General features: G+C 40.0%; 1 protein-coding gene across 1 annotated transcript; it reads right to left on the bottom strand.

Moving 5' to 3' along the window:
- Window positions 1-276: 276 nt before the first annotated feature.
- il10 (interleukin 10) lies at window positions 277-5,825 on the bottom strand. Its single transcript, XM_072563168.1, has 5 exons — window positions 5,670-5,825; window positions 4,985-5,047; window positions 3,920-4,072; window positions 477-554; window positions 277-391 (listed from the first exon to the last, which is right to left on the bottom strand). Exons 1-5 carry the CDS (start codon window positions 5,823-5,825, stop codon window positions 302-304), a joined length of 540 nt encoding a protein of 179 aa, XP_072419269.1. The 3' UTR covers window positions 277-301.
- Between the last annotated feature and the right edge of the window lie 10,624 nt (window positions 5,826-16,449).

The following is a 16,449-nucleotide window of genomic DNA, read 5'->3' as shown; positions in this document are numbered from 1 at the left end:
ACAAATTGGTAGGCACACGATGAAACTTCATTTCTTTGAAATTCTAGCAGCTGGTTACAGAGTGGCATAACCAACCCATTGTCTCAAATAGACTAAATGCTGGGAGAACTATATGACCATTATTTTCACTTTAAGAAGTGACAGCAAATGTTGGGAGCATAGAACATCACAATTTCTCAATGATTTAGTGAATTAAAAGAAATTCTGAAACCGCCAAGTCTAAATATAAGTATCTCTTTAAATACTAGTGACTTTGTTAACTCAGGAAGTGTTGGTTCATCCAAGTCAGTTCTGCTGCTTTTCAGTTCATTTTCATTGTTATGTATTTCTGAAGCCAGTCAAAAAAGATGTTGAGTTCTCCTATGGCTTTGTACACACCTTTATCCTGCAACTGGTAAGCACAATAAACAGCATTAGACAATGAAAATTAGTTACAACCAGCTTTTCCATGATTTTAGTACATAAAATTTTCTTACCGTCTCATATAGTTTATAGATTTTCTCAATGTATGGGCTAGGTCTGCAGTTGCACAGGTCACAGTTGAAGAACTTATGCTGAAAGTCAACAATACATAAGTTTATTCAATAACTGATTGTCCCATAGTGGGATAGTATATACAGTCCAATATAAAATATAAGCAAAAAATACCAATGAACTGTGGATGCTGGAAATCCATTTCAAGTCTGAACTAATGTAATATAATATGAAGAATGTAAGCAGTGAGAATATTAACTGGATATACTTAGTTTGAAAACCTACAAAGGACATCACACAGAAAATGATCCAATTATAACAGTTGTAGGCATTGATAAAAACAATGCAATTAGAGGGTACTTTATTCATGTTTCAGGACATGACAACATGCGTTACACAGTACAGGAAGCTTCTGCATTCCTGGTCAGATTTATGTGATCAAAATAAAATACATAAGATAGGCTTCATTTACATAACAATTCTTGTTGTTGTCAATCAGTTTCACTTTACATGTGTACCTAAGTGGTGCCAAACAGGATGGCAGCCTGAGAGAGTTAACTCAGGCCCTGACTCGGGACTTACACTGCAACACCTTAGCCTCAGAGATTGTTGTAGATAAAATAATATTTTTTTATGATTGCAGCCAACTGCTCAGGATGGGTGTGGACACATTCTGAAAGCAAAAAAAATCCCATTCTGTGCATTAGTGTCAAGTGACACTGAAAGGGAAGCAGCAGCTGCTAACTTTTGCCCCACCTCACAGACTGACTAAATGTACTGTTGTTATTTATTGCTGAATCACCCCACGAGTCAAAGAAAATAATGAATGCTCATGTTCAGACATCAAAAGCTTGTTGTGAAATATTATTGAAAGGTACAAGAGCCCACAACTAAACATGAATTTATCCAATACTACAGAAAAGTTGATTGCCATTAGGACATTTGCTCAGATAGAATCACATGAGTTACAGTTAACAAAACAACTAGGTCAGCGCTTTTTTGCTACATTTAAAGTCCTCAATTTGCAGCTGGTGCTGTCCCACTGAAAATTTGCATTCTTTATTTTCACATAGGCTTTTGCAAGTGGGTTCTAGTTGCCTGGTTATCTGGTTAACGGTTTTCGCAGCAACATTGGTGGTATATTCATTTAACGTCTGCTTTTGTTTCATTCTGAATTGCTGCAAAGTTTGGACTTCATGTTTCATTTGTGAACCATAATGCTTGGGAGAGTTAGACACATTGACTTGAAGATACCAGAGGTGAATTAAAGCCTCTCTTTCTGAAAATTAATTCAAACGAGACAGCACAAACCCTTTTTAAAAGTCATCCTCACAGATTGAAAGTTCAGCAATAAATCAGAGTTAACTGGAGGCAGTTCAATGAGGGTTAATTACTGAACAAGTTGGGCTGTGCTCCTCTGGATTTAGAGGAATGAAGGGGAGGATGACTGGGTGAATGTTTCCCCTCTTGTGGGAGATTAAGACGAGAGGCCTTTGCTTTGAAATAAGGAGTTTTCCATTCATGATGTAAATGTGGAAGAATTTCTTTGGAATTCTCAATCTTAGACAGAAGCTAAGACATTGCAGACTGAGAAGGACAGGTTTTTGATCTACAGATGAATTGGGGTTTATGAGGATCACATAGGAAAGTGGAACTAAAATCATAATCAGACCATCAGGACTGAAGGGTAAAATGGCCTATTCTTTGCTCCTGTTTGTATGTTCTATTTCCCGGTTGCAAACTGAACATAAACGTCATTTTCAAAACATACTAGTTATTGTTTTAGAAATGTTTTTGTTATCACTCAAAGTGTGCACATTTGATATTTAGTTTGCAACATAATGCAGCACAGCTACAATTTTATACAAAAAGTATATCTTAGTTGAGAGCCTGATTTTTTACATTGCCAATTTCTACTTTAAATTACTGCAAGGAACTTTGTGCAGCGGGAAGCTGTGTGTGGAGATTTGTGACTTGAGGTCTGGTTCATTACTAAAGCATTCACTGTCTTGTTTCAAAAGATGCATCAAGGATTGTTCAGCAAAACAAAGATAATGTGATGATCTCCCTTCCTGTTCTCACTGTCTGATCAGTAGAGAACTGGGAGAGTTCACACAGATCATGATGCAAATCACTATGGTGACATCATATGTATCCACTAACTGAATTCATTTTGAACATGTTTTATCTCAACAAACATAAATATTTTGCCCAGTCTTCTATTAAAAAGTGACAAATCAAGCTATACAAGTCAGGAACTTGTCGACTCTGTTGTTAATTAGATATTCTAATGAGTATATTAGAGGAATTCTTCAGAGATCAGCAACTAGCTCAGAGAGGAATAAGAATAAAAGGAATTTTTGCCCTCTCAGGATAGTCCAAAATGATCCAGAGTGCAGTCACTGTTATATAGACAAATGCAAACATCAAGATCCCATTAACAGGAACTGAGTGAATGGTCATAATCTGCTTTTGACAGTGTTGACAGACATTGGTCAAGCCAACAGTAGAACATTGTGTTCATTTTCAGATGGCATTGTAGATCTTTTAAATTATAAGGTCTCAACATCATGTCTCATTTAGATTGTTGGCAGTTTTGATAGAAATGCATCCTCATTCTTACAGAGAGGTGTCAGTCTATTATATGAGATTTAGTAAATAGGCATTGGACTCACAGGTTTTAATTGAGAAGAGATTGAAAGAACCCGAGAATGAGTCACAACAAAATGTAGGTGATGATGGGTAGACCTGGTACTTGGATAATCCATCAGTGCAAATTGAGCACTCTTTACAATTGAGCAACTCAGCCAATCTATGAGTTGCAAGATGAACATGAAAGTCTGCTCTTATGTATCAGTCGGGAAGTTGACAGAGCAAATGCACAGCAAAAATTGTAAAGTGGCTAAACGCATATCTTTATTCTTCCACTGTTATTTTGTATTAGGAAATACTTTAGTTGGATTGGGGAAGGAATTTAGTTGTATTGTGGAAGCTTTGCTAATATTCTCTGACAGCAAACAGACTCAGATTGCAGTCAAAAACAGCAAGTTGGAAACAGGTTGTGTTATTTATGACAGGACAAAAGGTACCTGGCATCAAAAGTGTGGTTTGTCACTTAGCTTTCTACAAATATCACAGAAGGACATTGAAACAGCTGCAAGATTCTTCTTTGTTTCACTGAAGTAGGCAACACTGCTTTAAGGTGCAGTAGACATGTGAAACAGTGATGGGTATATCAGTGAAACAAATTGAATGTATTATTTTCCAGTCTGAAAATTTGTATATCTATTTTAGACTTGGAAACTAGTACAATACCTATCAATTTCTCCCCTCATTCTCTGATAATTTGCTTTTATATCTTAACCAAAACAAATACTTTAAAGGCTAACACTGAAACCCCTGTTATTTAAAAGCAAAAGCAATTAATGATAAATCTAGTACTTACACAATTTTGAACATTCTCCTTCAGCTCAGACAGGATGTTCCCAATCTTACTGATGTTATTATTGATTACTTGTTGATGGGTCTTGGCGGCTGGGATTACATCCCTGAGGTAAAAATTCAGCATTTCCTTCAAAAACTGACATCCTTCACGTCCCTAAACATTTCAAGATGTCACCATTATACCCTTGCAAACAGGCATTTCACAAATAGGAAATGACAATTTTGTCACAAAGTTGTAATACTTCCACAATATATCCTAATTTCGAAATGATGCATTAACTCATTCCTCACTTTAGAGAGCTTTTGACCCTAAGTAGAACTCACATAACAGCAGGGCATTTTTTTGTCTCAAAAAATGGTTTCATTTTCCTTTTTTTGACCTAATTTTAAAATTAGTAATTTCATACCCCACTGTTCCACTATACACTAGCTGATAGAACTAATAGGTGGATAACTTATTCCGAAGGTAATATAAATACTTGGTTCACTGAAATCTGGTTTATTTACCTTCCCTGGGTAAAGTGTAATCTTGAATGGACTCCGGTACTATTGTTGGCATATTAGAAGCATCATTCTATTTTAGGTTACAATTAAAAAAATACATGCATGCACATATCATTAAGTACATCTTGAAATCTTTGTTAGTGAAAACTAAATGACTGACTGATTTTTGACTGGCACCTGATCTGTATTGTGGATTGCAATTTAGTTATGCAATTGATGTTTCATATCAGCCCATTTGATTCTTAACCTCTGGGCTTCCATGTTCTGCACATGCTGTTTATTTTCAAATTGTTCATGCACAAACCGTAACATTCTGTCTGACTCAAACCTTGATATGATAAATCAATGCACTGAAATGAACCAATAACGATGATTAACCTCTTTTTGCATATGTTTTACAAGCACTCCCTCAACATCACTATCATTATCAAAGCACAGAACCCCCAGACTTAAGGATGAATGACACGTTGATTTCTCTGTTGTGGAACTCCACCAATGAGATCTCTGCATACCAAGATATTATAGCTAATATGCCAATCAACTTATGTTAAGATTTACTCACCTTGAATCCATGGTGAAGTCTGCCTCCCAGTAAAGTTATGTGCAAATTGTCATCTTTCCTTTGCTATTAAAAAAAACAAATAAATTTACGAAATGCAGAATGGTTTCCCATGAACGAATGCTACAAATCAGTTAGAACTAAATCAATTTCCAATAACAGACTGACCTAGACTTATTACAATAAAGACTCATTTAGTTATTGGTATCCAGTCTCATAATAGTTCACCCTGATACTCTGTCTAATTTGATGCCTTTTCTGAATCATCTTGTTTCCTCTGAGTTACTGCAAACAATTTTAATATATTGTCACCCACGTCCCTCGAATTATCTGAAATGATCTAAAACCATATTTTGCAGATCAAGTATTATAAAATAAAATAAAATTTGACAAATCTACACGGTTTTTTTCATATGTAGTATTATCTCAATCAAATACATTGCATGTTCTCCATTATACAAACATTTGATGTCAAAATAATTTAACTGATTTATACTGCTTTAATATAATTAATATAGCTTTCTGAGCAGCCTTGAAATACTATTTAATATTCCTCTGAAAGTAAATTCTAATAATTCTTTGTCACAGAACAATCAGTAGGGAACTGACTCTAGTGCATTTTATAAATTGTAATATAACTTATAACAATTTAAATATTCTTTACAATGCATTTTATTTTCATACTTACAAAATAAGTCCTTATCTTCCGATATGAGCTTCTGAGTTCTTTGAGGTGAGCAGGGAACACAGCATGGCTAAAGCAATTATCACCCGACTGTTCATGTCTGCAGTAGCAACACTGAATGCTAATCACTGTGTATAATATGACAGTGACACACTTCATGGTTTCTGTCTAGTTTGCACAACCCTAAGTTTATGCGCACTAAAGCTTATAGCGTTCTTACCTTGATTCTTTCTTTATATATTTCCTTTGTGACCACTATGGTTTTTTAACTTCCTATTGAAATTTCCTGTCGGTTATGTATTATTTGAGGTTACTGTCAAATTTCTAAATGTCACTTAACCTTCCCGGCAGTTTGAATTTTCCATTGACCCCTGATGTATGTTAATCATTGTGAAATTTAATGGCAGAATCTTGTTTTATTTCAGTCTGTATTCCTTTTTCTGTCAAGCTAATTTTACAACTTTTACTGCTAATTATTTCTTCAGTACAATTAATGTTTTGCTTCCTAAACAATTTTTTGCCATGCCTTGAGTCCTGTTTTTGTGTTCTCTGCAAACTTTTCCCTTCAGTTTAGTTAATGTTACAAAGTTTGGTTTATATGATAATAAAGATGAGAACTTTACCATCCCAAAATTATTGACTATTTGTTCAGCATCACTGTTCCTAGATGAATGCACACTGTTTCAGAATACTTTTTAGTAATGATAGAATTCTATCTCTGTCTTGTCTTATATTGAGAAACATTGCATTGCCAATAATTCTTGTACATTTCAAATCAAACTAAGATGCACCATTAGGTTTGCAATAGCACGACTTTGGATCAACATTTAAGAGATTCATACAATTCAATTGGTTGAAGTGAAAACTGTTGGAAAGTATTTTAACATAAGTCCACACAATGTATTTTTGAGCAGCAAATCTTCAGCAGTGATTTAGGAAGCAGCTTTAGCAATTGAGGAGCTGAACAAAATAAAGGAATAGTTGATTCAGACTGATATTTCTCCAAAAGAATATGTTTGGTCTCCACTTTGCAATATAATGGTGATCTAGAATTTGATAAGCCGATTCTGTTGATCACAGTCGAGACACTTTCTGGAATGTTGGACAATACTTTGATATGTCTGCATTACCTTTGATTGACAGATATGCTATATCGTAAAGAAGTAACTTGATTGAATCAAACCTACCATAAAACCTCCATTCTAAAGGTTTTATGAATCATAGAAAAGGTTATCTAAAGGGACCACTCATCATTTCTGTCTTCTTTTCCTCTTTTTTAAAAGTTTTGGTTTATACAGTAATTCTTCACATTCACATTTTAAGAAAGTTCTGACGTTAATGTTTGGCCTTGTGCGGCGCTCCATGACTGAGTGGAACTGGCAACTTCATACCTGTCACACCATGCTTGTAAACATAGGCACGTGTGAGAGATTGCAATGTTGATTGCAAACTATAAATCAAGCTTGATATAAAACAAGTTTCTTTTTCTCTTGTGATTTTAATCTTGCTTCTGAATGTTGAAACAGGATATTAGTGGTTATGAGTGGAGCCAGTTTGCAAACTAGTCCACATATACAAGATAATTATTAGCCATTCAGCATTATTACAAATACTCCTGAGCCACAGCGATATCTAAATGCACAGTTATTCTTTATGGCTGTCATTAAAACTACTGTTTGAAAAATGTGAAGATACTCTGTTAAAACCTCTTAGTTACAAAATGAAATTCAGATTTTAACTAATTTATGTCAATGATATAGGGAATATTTTTAAGTAATTACAGCATTGATTAGTTCAAGAATAACACCCATGAGATACACTTTACAGAGTCATATTGTAGTTCTAGACTTGGGTACAAAAGACTACAGTTGTTGCTTAATCTTGTAAAACACTAGCTTCCCTTTATTGAAATGCCAGACAAATCACCAGCTGAACATCAAATGTCATCCTTCTAATAATTTCATCAAGTGAAAGAAATCAGGAAATTGAATAAGTACAAAATAATTTAAGATTGCCTTGGCCATATTGAGAACATGCTTCACTAAAACTAAATTCTAACATTTCACTCTGTGATGTGTCAGAATATTCTCTGCCCTAATTAGCTGTAAGCCAGAGGGACACCCATTACTGCGGTTTGAGCCTCAGTTAAATGAGATCAGTGGCTGTGATCCTCAGGCACCGACATGTTTGAAGAAGTGAAGGTGATTAGGAAGGGAGGGGAGGTTTATGACAGTGCAGTACCAATCATGAATAGACACTTGGAAGGAAAAACTAGTGTTCCACATTGCAATGTTCACTTCTCCAGGGGTTGGTTAGCTCCACTGGCTAGATGGCTGGTTTGCAATATGAAGTAATATTAAGGCTCTCACACTGGCTGAGTTCACCATGAATGATTCTGTCTTTCAACCTCTCCCTTCAGCTGTGGTGTGGTGACCTTCAGCACCAGTAATCTCTCTAATAACCCTATAGTCTGATAAGATTGTGACGACTTTACCTTTTTTTACTTCAGGCATCTACTACAGGTCAGTTCTTGTTTTAAACAGATGCATTTATTTTGACCCAGATGATTAATTACTTGTTTTGGGTCTATGCCTCTGTGCCTTTTCCGGTTTGGTATACGATATAGTTCCAATATAGAATACGTAACCTGCCACTTATGTAACCGGCCTCTATTATGACCGAGTTTGGAGGGGCTGCATTGTTTCCTCTTCGAGTCCACTGCTTACAGCAAATTGTAAAAGTCACCAGCCCGTGTTGGTTATGTTAGGGCAATATTTTCCCAAACTTTGGCTGGGTGTCAATTCGTTTTTTTGGAGGGTTTCTCTCAGAGAGCTCCAGCGAGTTTTCTCACACAATTTATGAAGCTCACTTCATTAGATACTTACAGTGTGGAAACAGGCCCTTCAGCCCAACAAGTCCACACCCACCCGCCGAAGCGCAACCCACCTCCCTACATTTACCCCTTCACCTAACACTACAGGCAATTTAACTTGGCCAATTCACCTGACCTGCATATTTTTGGACTGTGGGAGGAAACCGGAGCACCCAGAGGAAACCCACACAGACACAGGGAGAATGTGCAAACTCCACACAGTCAGTCACCTGAGGCAGGAATTGAACCCGGGTTTCTGGCGCTGTGAGGCAGCAGTGATAACCACTGTGCCACTGTGCCACCATGCATCAGATTACCAGGCTGCTGCTCTTGCATTATCTTGTTCTCATCAGTGACAGAAATACCTGCTACTGCCAAGACCCTCCAGTTTCCTGACACCTGCATCATGTTTAAAACAAACACTGCCAGCCATCAAGCCCTCTCCAGAAGAATTGTCCCAGAGATATCTGACAAAGGGAAATTAGCAGCTATCTTAGCTAGGAGAAAGTGAGGACTGCAGACGCTGGAGACTAGAGTCGGAGGGTGGGACGCTGTAAAAGCACAGCCGGTCAGGCAGCATCCGAGGAATAGGAGAATTAATGTTTCAAGCATAAGCTCTTCATTCCCGGATGTCCTAGATGATTGGAAGATCGCTGTTGTAACCCTCTTGTTCAAGAAAGGATCAAGACAAAAGATGGAAAATTATAGGCCAATTAGCCTAACCTCGGTTGTTGGTAAAATTCTAGAATCCATCATTAAGGATGATGTTCCTAAATTCTTGGAAGAGCAGGGTCGGATTAGAACAAGTCAACATGGATTTAGTAAGGGGAGGACATGCCTGACAAACCTGTTGGAATTCTTTGAAGAGGTGACAAGTAGGTTAGACCAGGGAAACCCAGTGGATGTGGTCTATCTAGACTTCCGAAAGACCTTTGATAAGGTGCCATATGGGAGGCTGCTGAGCAAGGTGAGGGCCCATGGTGTTCGAGGTGAGCTACTGGCATGGATTGAGGATTGGCTGTCTGACAGAAGGCAGAGAGTTGGGATAAAAGGTTCTTTTTTGGAATGGCCGCAGTGTCCTGCAGGGTTCAGTGTTGGGGCCGCAGCTGTTCACGTTATATATAATGATCTGGATGAAGGGACTGGGGGCATTCTAGCGAAGTTTGCCAATGATACAAAGTTAGGTGGACAGGCAGGTAGTACTGGGGAAGTGGGGAGGCTGCAGAAGGATCTAGACATTTTGGGAGAGTGGTCCAGGAAATGGCTGATGGAATTCAATGTGAGCAAATGCGAGGTCTTGCACTTTGGGAAAAAAGAATACAAGTATGGACTACTTTCTAAACGATGAGAAAATTCATAAAGCCAAAGTACAAAGGGATCTGGGAGTGCTAGTCGAGGATTCTCTAAAGGTAAACATGTAGGTTGAGTCCGTGATTAAGAAAGCGAATGCAATATTGTCATTTATCTCAAGAGGGTTGGAATATAAAAGCACTGTTGTGCTACTGAGACTTTATAAAGCTCTGGTTAGGCCCCATTTGGAGTACAGTGTCCAGTTTTAGTCCCCACACCTCAGGAAGGACATACTGGCACTGGAGCATGTCCCGCAGAGATTCACACGGATGATCCCTGGAATGGTAGGCCTAACATACGAGGAACGACTGGGGATCTTGGGATTGTATTCATTGGAGTTTAGAAGGGGAGATCTAATAGAAACTTACGAGATAATACATGGCTTGGAAAGGGTGGATGCTACGAAATTGTTTCCGTTAGGTGAGGAGACTAGGACCCGTGGACACAGCCTTAGAATTAGAGGGGGTAAATTCAGAACAGAAATGCGGAGACATTTCTTCAGCCAGAGAGTGGTGGGCCTTGGAATTCATTGCCACAGAGTGCAGTGGAGGCCGGGACGCTAAATTGTCTTCAAGGCAGAGATTGATAAATTCTTGATGTCACAAGGAATTAAGGGCTAAGGGAGATTGTGGGTAAGTGAAGTTGAAATGCCCATAAGTGTTGGAAAGGGGCTATCCTCTCTCCTCAGGACTGCCAGAGGAGATCACAAAACTAATCCTGACAGCCTGGTCCAAGGCTGCCTCCTGGGTCAGTGTGTGTCCATGGTGTGGAGGAACACTCAGTAATGCCGCATGGAAATTTGATGACCTTCTGTGCTCCGCACTGTTGAGTGCCATCACTTTTCTCTGTTACACTCGCTCCACTGCTGCCACTGCACCCAGTGGGACCGATGGTCCATAAGTCCCACTGTTCCTCAACCACTCTTACTTACCTTGTCTTCCCAGACTGCGAGTCCTTCCTGTCCTTCTGCTTCCAATTCATTCACTTGGGACACTTCACCACCTTTCCTCCACCTACACCAACACTAACATCTGTGCAAGCCACTTTCATTCTCTCACTCAAGCTTTCCCTTTATCTCATTGCTGGAGAAAAAGGCCCATATAGGGGCAGAGAGGACCAAAATGGGTGTGATAACCCTTACAAGGTCCAGGGGGAATCACTAATGAATCTCCTGTGGTGTTCATTGAGTTTGAGTCCCTTTGATTGTAGGCAATGTCCTATACAGCTGGAACTCACCACCAGTATCCTTTATTATGCAGACCCAGTTCACTCTCTGACTCCATTTTGATTTAGCCCCTTCTGTTCTCCCTACCCCTCCCTCATTCTTGATGGTTTGCATTGCCCGTAATAGGCATTTGGCCACATCGGTGGTTTACTAGTGGTGATTTGATGGTGGGAAAGCCGTGAGGTTGTGAGTGGTATCACTTCAGGATACAAGAAGAAAAGAAAAGAGAAAGCAGAGTCAGTGCACAGGTGATTTGCTGGTGGTGGTCAGTAGCTGGAAAAAAATGACATGGTGATTTGGTGGTGGTGGTCAGTAGCTGGAAAAAAATGACATGGTGATTTGGTGGTGGTGGTCAGTAGCTGGAAAAAAATGACATGGTGATTTGCTGGTGGTGGTCAGTAGCTGGAAAAAAATGACATGGTGATTTGGTGGTGGGAAAACTGTCTGGTTGTGTGTAAGAGCATCTCTGGATTTTAAAAAGACAGACCTAGTATAGAAAAATGAGCCAATTCTGTTGGCACACTTGTGGCACAGTGGTAGTGTCCTTACCTCCGAGCCAGAAGACCTTGGTTCAAGTCCCAGCTGCTCCAGAGGTGTGTCACACTACCTAAGTATCAAAAAGCTCCAAATGTCAGATAAAATTGCTTTGCAGAATCTGTGAAAATTCTGCCTTACATGTGTTAAAGTAGACCCAGAGAGCTCTTACAGTGCCTGGGTAGTGTCCTGACCTCTGACCCAGGAAGCCAAGATTCAAGTCCCACCTACTCCAGACACTTTGGAACAGGTTGATTAGGAATATCTCCATTAAATAGACAAGGGAAGTGTTGGGTCCTCCTAATTGGTCATTGCTTCAAGCTTCAGTGGCTCCTTCAAAAAATAGCAGATGCAGGGATGGATCTGGAGAACTGTCTGGACAGGCCTGAGACTAGCCTATGATGGCCATGAGTATTGGGTCTATTTTGGTGTTCAACAAATGATGTTCCTTTCCAGCCGGACTTCCTACGTTAGCGACAAGAGTCAAGAAAAGTCTGGGACAGCATTGCCTTTCAATGAACCCAGTAAGACTGTGATGGGGAAATATTAAAAATGCTGTTATTTGGGGAACTGGAACCTCATGATGTGAGTTTGGAAGACTGGGCCAGCACACTGAAAGTATGAGATACTTTTCTCAGGCAAACTGGATACAAGGGGATTACTGACAGAACGCCATTCTCCTGACTACTTGTGGGACCCCGATTTTCAACATCATAAAGAATTTAACCTACCTGGCAGTCCTGGAGTCAGAACGTTTTGACGAACTGACCAACATAGTACTGGACAACTGTGACCCAAACTATCTGTTATATTGCAGCAATACAGGCTTAACAATACAAAACTGAGGAACTAGTTACTAAATTCTTGACAAGGCTGAGGAAATTGGCGGAACACTATGAATATGGATCAGCACTTCGGGAAATGTTACAGGATTGCTTAGTTTGTCAGATTAATAATAATGTGACTCAAAAGAAGCTACTGACTGAACCAGATCCAGACTTCAAGAAAGCCATAGAACCGGCTATTTCCCATTAAGATGTGGCAAAAAGAGGTTGGGAGTCTCCAGGAGTGCATCGACGCTACTGTCCTCATCCTCAACCCTGACCCCCATGCTGCATAGTCAAGTCCGAATGGAATATTCGTAGTTCCCATTGGTTGCCAAGTGACACCAATTGGAATTGGAGGTTCCAAGGTTCCAGATGGGAAGTCTCTGCATTAGGACATCCATGCCACATTTGTGGTCACAAGGTTTACGCCAGACCAGGCTATGAAAGTTGGTGAAATGTATACTGCCCAGACCGAAGAGCAAATCCAGCACAAGGCAGGGCTTTGCAAATAAGTCAGCCTGAGGATACAGAACTGATACAGCTAACTTGCATCACTGTTCCCAAAATGGTTCCAATTAAGATAAAACTTCAGGTAAATGGCCACCCTAGACTGGAGGTAGACTGAAGTACTGCCTTATCAATTGTAAGAAGTAAGCCTTTGGGAAACTCTGATAGGACATCTTGCCTTTAAGCCTGAGGCCACTGTAACCCCAGATATCTATGGACAACAGACAGTCTGACTCTTAATGGTGGTACAAAGGTCAAGTACCAACCTTTTGGGAAGGGTCTGGCTATAGAAAATCCACCTGGTTTTAAAATGGAAACTGGTGATCTATAAGAAGTCTTTGGGAAGTAGCTTGAAGTGTTTAAAGAGGGTTTCAGGAAGCTACAAAGTGCCAGGGCCAAGATCTATACAAACCCAGAGACCTGACCTAAGGGTGCCCCATGCCCTAAGGGCCAAAGTAGAGCCATCTAGAGGAACTTGGCACCATATGTCCAGTGCAATTTGCTAAATGGGACATACCAGTAATGCCAATTTTAAAATCTGACAACCAAGGGTTGTCAACTTATGTTGACAGTAAGTAGAGCTTCCTGCTTAGACAGATACCCTATACCACTCATAGAAAACTAATATGAAAAGCTTATGTGAGTAGTCACATACTTACCAAATAGAATATGAGCCACACCCACCTCTCCCTGGAGCTTGAGGTGTCTTCCAGGAAGCATGCCACTGTATGAGTACCCTTGCTTGCCTTTTGGGGATATCTTTGGCTTGCGCCATCTTTCAAAGGGTGAGGGAGAACATCCACCAAAGGCTACATGGAGTGGTAGTCTTGCTGGATGATGTTTTAATTTCAAGAGCTATTGCAAAGGAACATGTAGAGGGTTTGAAGGAGGTTTTATTGCATTTTTCTGAGGATGGCATCCACCTAAAAAGGGAAAAATGTGTGTTCCAGGCAAATGACAATGTACCTTGGGTACAGAGTCAACAAGGTCAAATTATACCCTCTCAAAAAAAAAGTTGCAAGCCATAAAACGGGGCTTTGTTTCTCAAGAACACCTCAGAGTTGAAGTTTTTCAAGTTCTCAAAAATCACCAGTCGGAAATACAGTCCACATAAAGCATTTTGATGACAACTCCCCAGGGATTCTTAGAGTTATCCTTAAAAAATGGGACTGGTATCATACATGCTCAAAACTGTGGAGAAGATTGCTAAACAAATGAAAACACGTTGACCTCCTCTGGCAGGAACTCTCTCAGCTGTGATTGGTTTGACAGACATGAGGACAAGCCCACTTCAGTGACTCTTCAATGGTCTTCATAGAAAAGACAATCACGTTCGTATTATACACACCCTCAACCAGACCTGGAAAGCAACAAGCTTATTGAGTATGAGTTCCCTCAGTAACAGGTGATGGCCTACTCAACCAGAAATCATTTCCTGAGTCCTTTATAAAGCAGGCCCAGGGGCCCTCTTGTGGCACAGCGATAGTGTCCCCAGGCCCTGGACTGAGAGGCCTGAGTTCAAGTCCACTTGCTCCACGGGTGTATCATAACATCTCTGAACAGGTTGATTAGAAAAATAGATTAAATAAACAAAAATTCAGGCCCAGAGCTCTTGTGATGCAGTGGTAGTGTCCCTCCTTCTGAGTCAGGAGGCACAATTTCAAGTCCCACTGCTCCAGAGGTGTGCAATATCATCTCTGAAAAGGTTGATTAGGAAATATAAAAAAAAGCAGATCAGGGGCTGGGTCTGCAGAACTGTCCGTTCTGGGCTGGGGACTAGCCTATGTATGTCACAAGTAGTGGCTCTACTTTGTGTTCTACAATAAACAGTGTTCCCTTCCAGTTGGGCTTCCTGAGTTACTACAATGAGTATTAAGGAGCTTGACATTTGTCTGCTCACCCCTTTAAATATAGAATTCATGCCTACACACAAGAGGACCATGACCAAGGACAACTCCATGACCCAATAACAAACAAGGATAATAAATGTCAAGTGCTGCACTGTTCCATCATGCTGTCATATTTTTATCATGTCCAAGCTTCGATTCGATTTCAAAACACATTTTCTCCCTTGTCTTCTGCAGATGCGGACAACATCCACTCAGCCTCTGCTGAGTGACATTAGAGTCCTGTTTGAGGAGGTGGTACGCTTTCCCTAATGTGGAACACAGCATTTCATCATTGCTGAATGTGGGAGCATCAGATGTGGTAAATGGTAACTCTTATGAAACAGTATATAAAGCAAAGTATGAGGAAATAAAAACGCTGCATTTGCTTTTGATACTCAACAGATGTTTGTTGTGGCTAATATTGTGCTGCTCTTTTGTGATGAAGGTGATGTTCTTTCCAGTCAATGTCACCATTCTCCTCCTCCTCATTGGGAGACTGCTACCATTCACCCAGTTCCTCAGTGTCTATTATGTCCCTTCTTTGCCTGGTCCAGCTGTATAAAGCTCAATATGCAAGGATTATGCAGCATAGAGCATGTTACTAGTCTACCCCAACAGTGCTCCATCCAAGTATTATAACTTCATCTTCAGGTGGTCTATTGTCTGCTCCATGATGGCGCTGGTGAAAGAATGGCCTGCACATACTCAGTTAGGGATTCGTGTAATGGAGTGGTCAGCAACGGTTGGAGAAGGTAGCCCTTGTCTCCCAGTAATCATCCTGTAAGGTCTTAAAATGAAGGGTTATTCAACCTAGTTGGTCACTGCATGAGGATCATATGCAGGATTCTGTGAATGCAGACATATTTAACCTGTACTGTGCACGTGCCTGGTTAATGCAATTGCCATTAAGGATATTTTCATTCACATCGTGGATACTTGCAAAATGTTAGTCTATTAAAAATTGAATGACTGAAGCAATCTTTTTAGAGTAGAGTACCTTTTTATTTGTCATTTTTAACCATATAAAACTGATACAGCAAAAACGAGACAGCGTTCCTCCAGGACTGAGGGTGCTACATGGACATGACAAACTACACAATCGTACACAGCATAAAGTGCATAAGAAGTGCAAATCATGCAAGTTACAGTGTAACAGAAGAATGATAAATAATAGACATTTTTCTCTCAGCAATTCAAAGTCATGTAACGAATTTCAGATGGGGAAGAGTCCAATCATACAGTGTTAAGGAGCCTGATTGCTGGGGGGAAGAAACTGTTGCACAGTCTGACCCTGAAAGGTTGGATGCTCTGGTATCTTCTGCCAGATGGCAGGAGGGAGAAGGGTTTGAGTGAGGGGTGTGATGGGTCCTCCACAATGCTCTTAGCCTTTCGAATGCAGTGTGGAGTAAGTGTCTATAATGGAGGTAAGAGAGACCCCGATGATCTTCTCAGCTGTCCTCACTATCTGTTGTAGGGTCTTAACATCGGAGACGGTGCAGTTTCCAAACCAGGCAGTGATACAGCAGCTTAAGGTACTCTCAATCAATCTTATGTCGAATGTGGTGAGGATGGGGGAATG

The sequence above is a fragment of the Chiloscyllium punctatum genome, chromosome 45, assembly GCF_047496795.1.
Source record: "Chiloscyllium punctatum isolate Juve2018m chromosome 45, sChiPun1.3, whole genome shotgun sequence".
Classification (NCBI taxonomy): Eukaryota; Metazoa; Chordata; class Chondrichthyes; order Orectolobiformes; family Hemiscylliidae; genus Chiloscyllium; species Chiloscyllium punctatum.
Note: the sequence above shows the minus strand (reverse complement) of the source record. Positions and strands in the feature narration are given on the sequence as shown.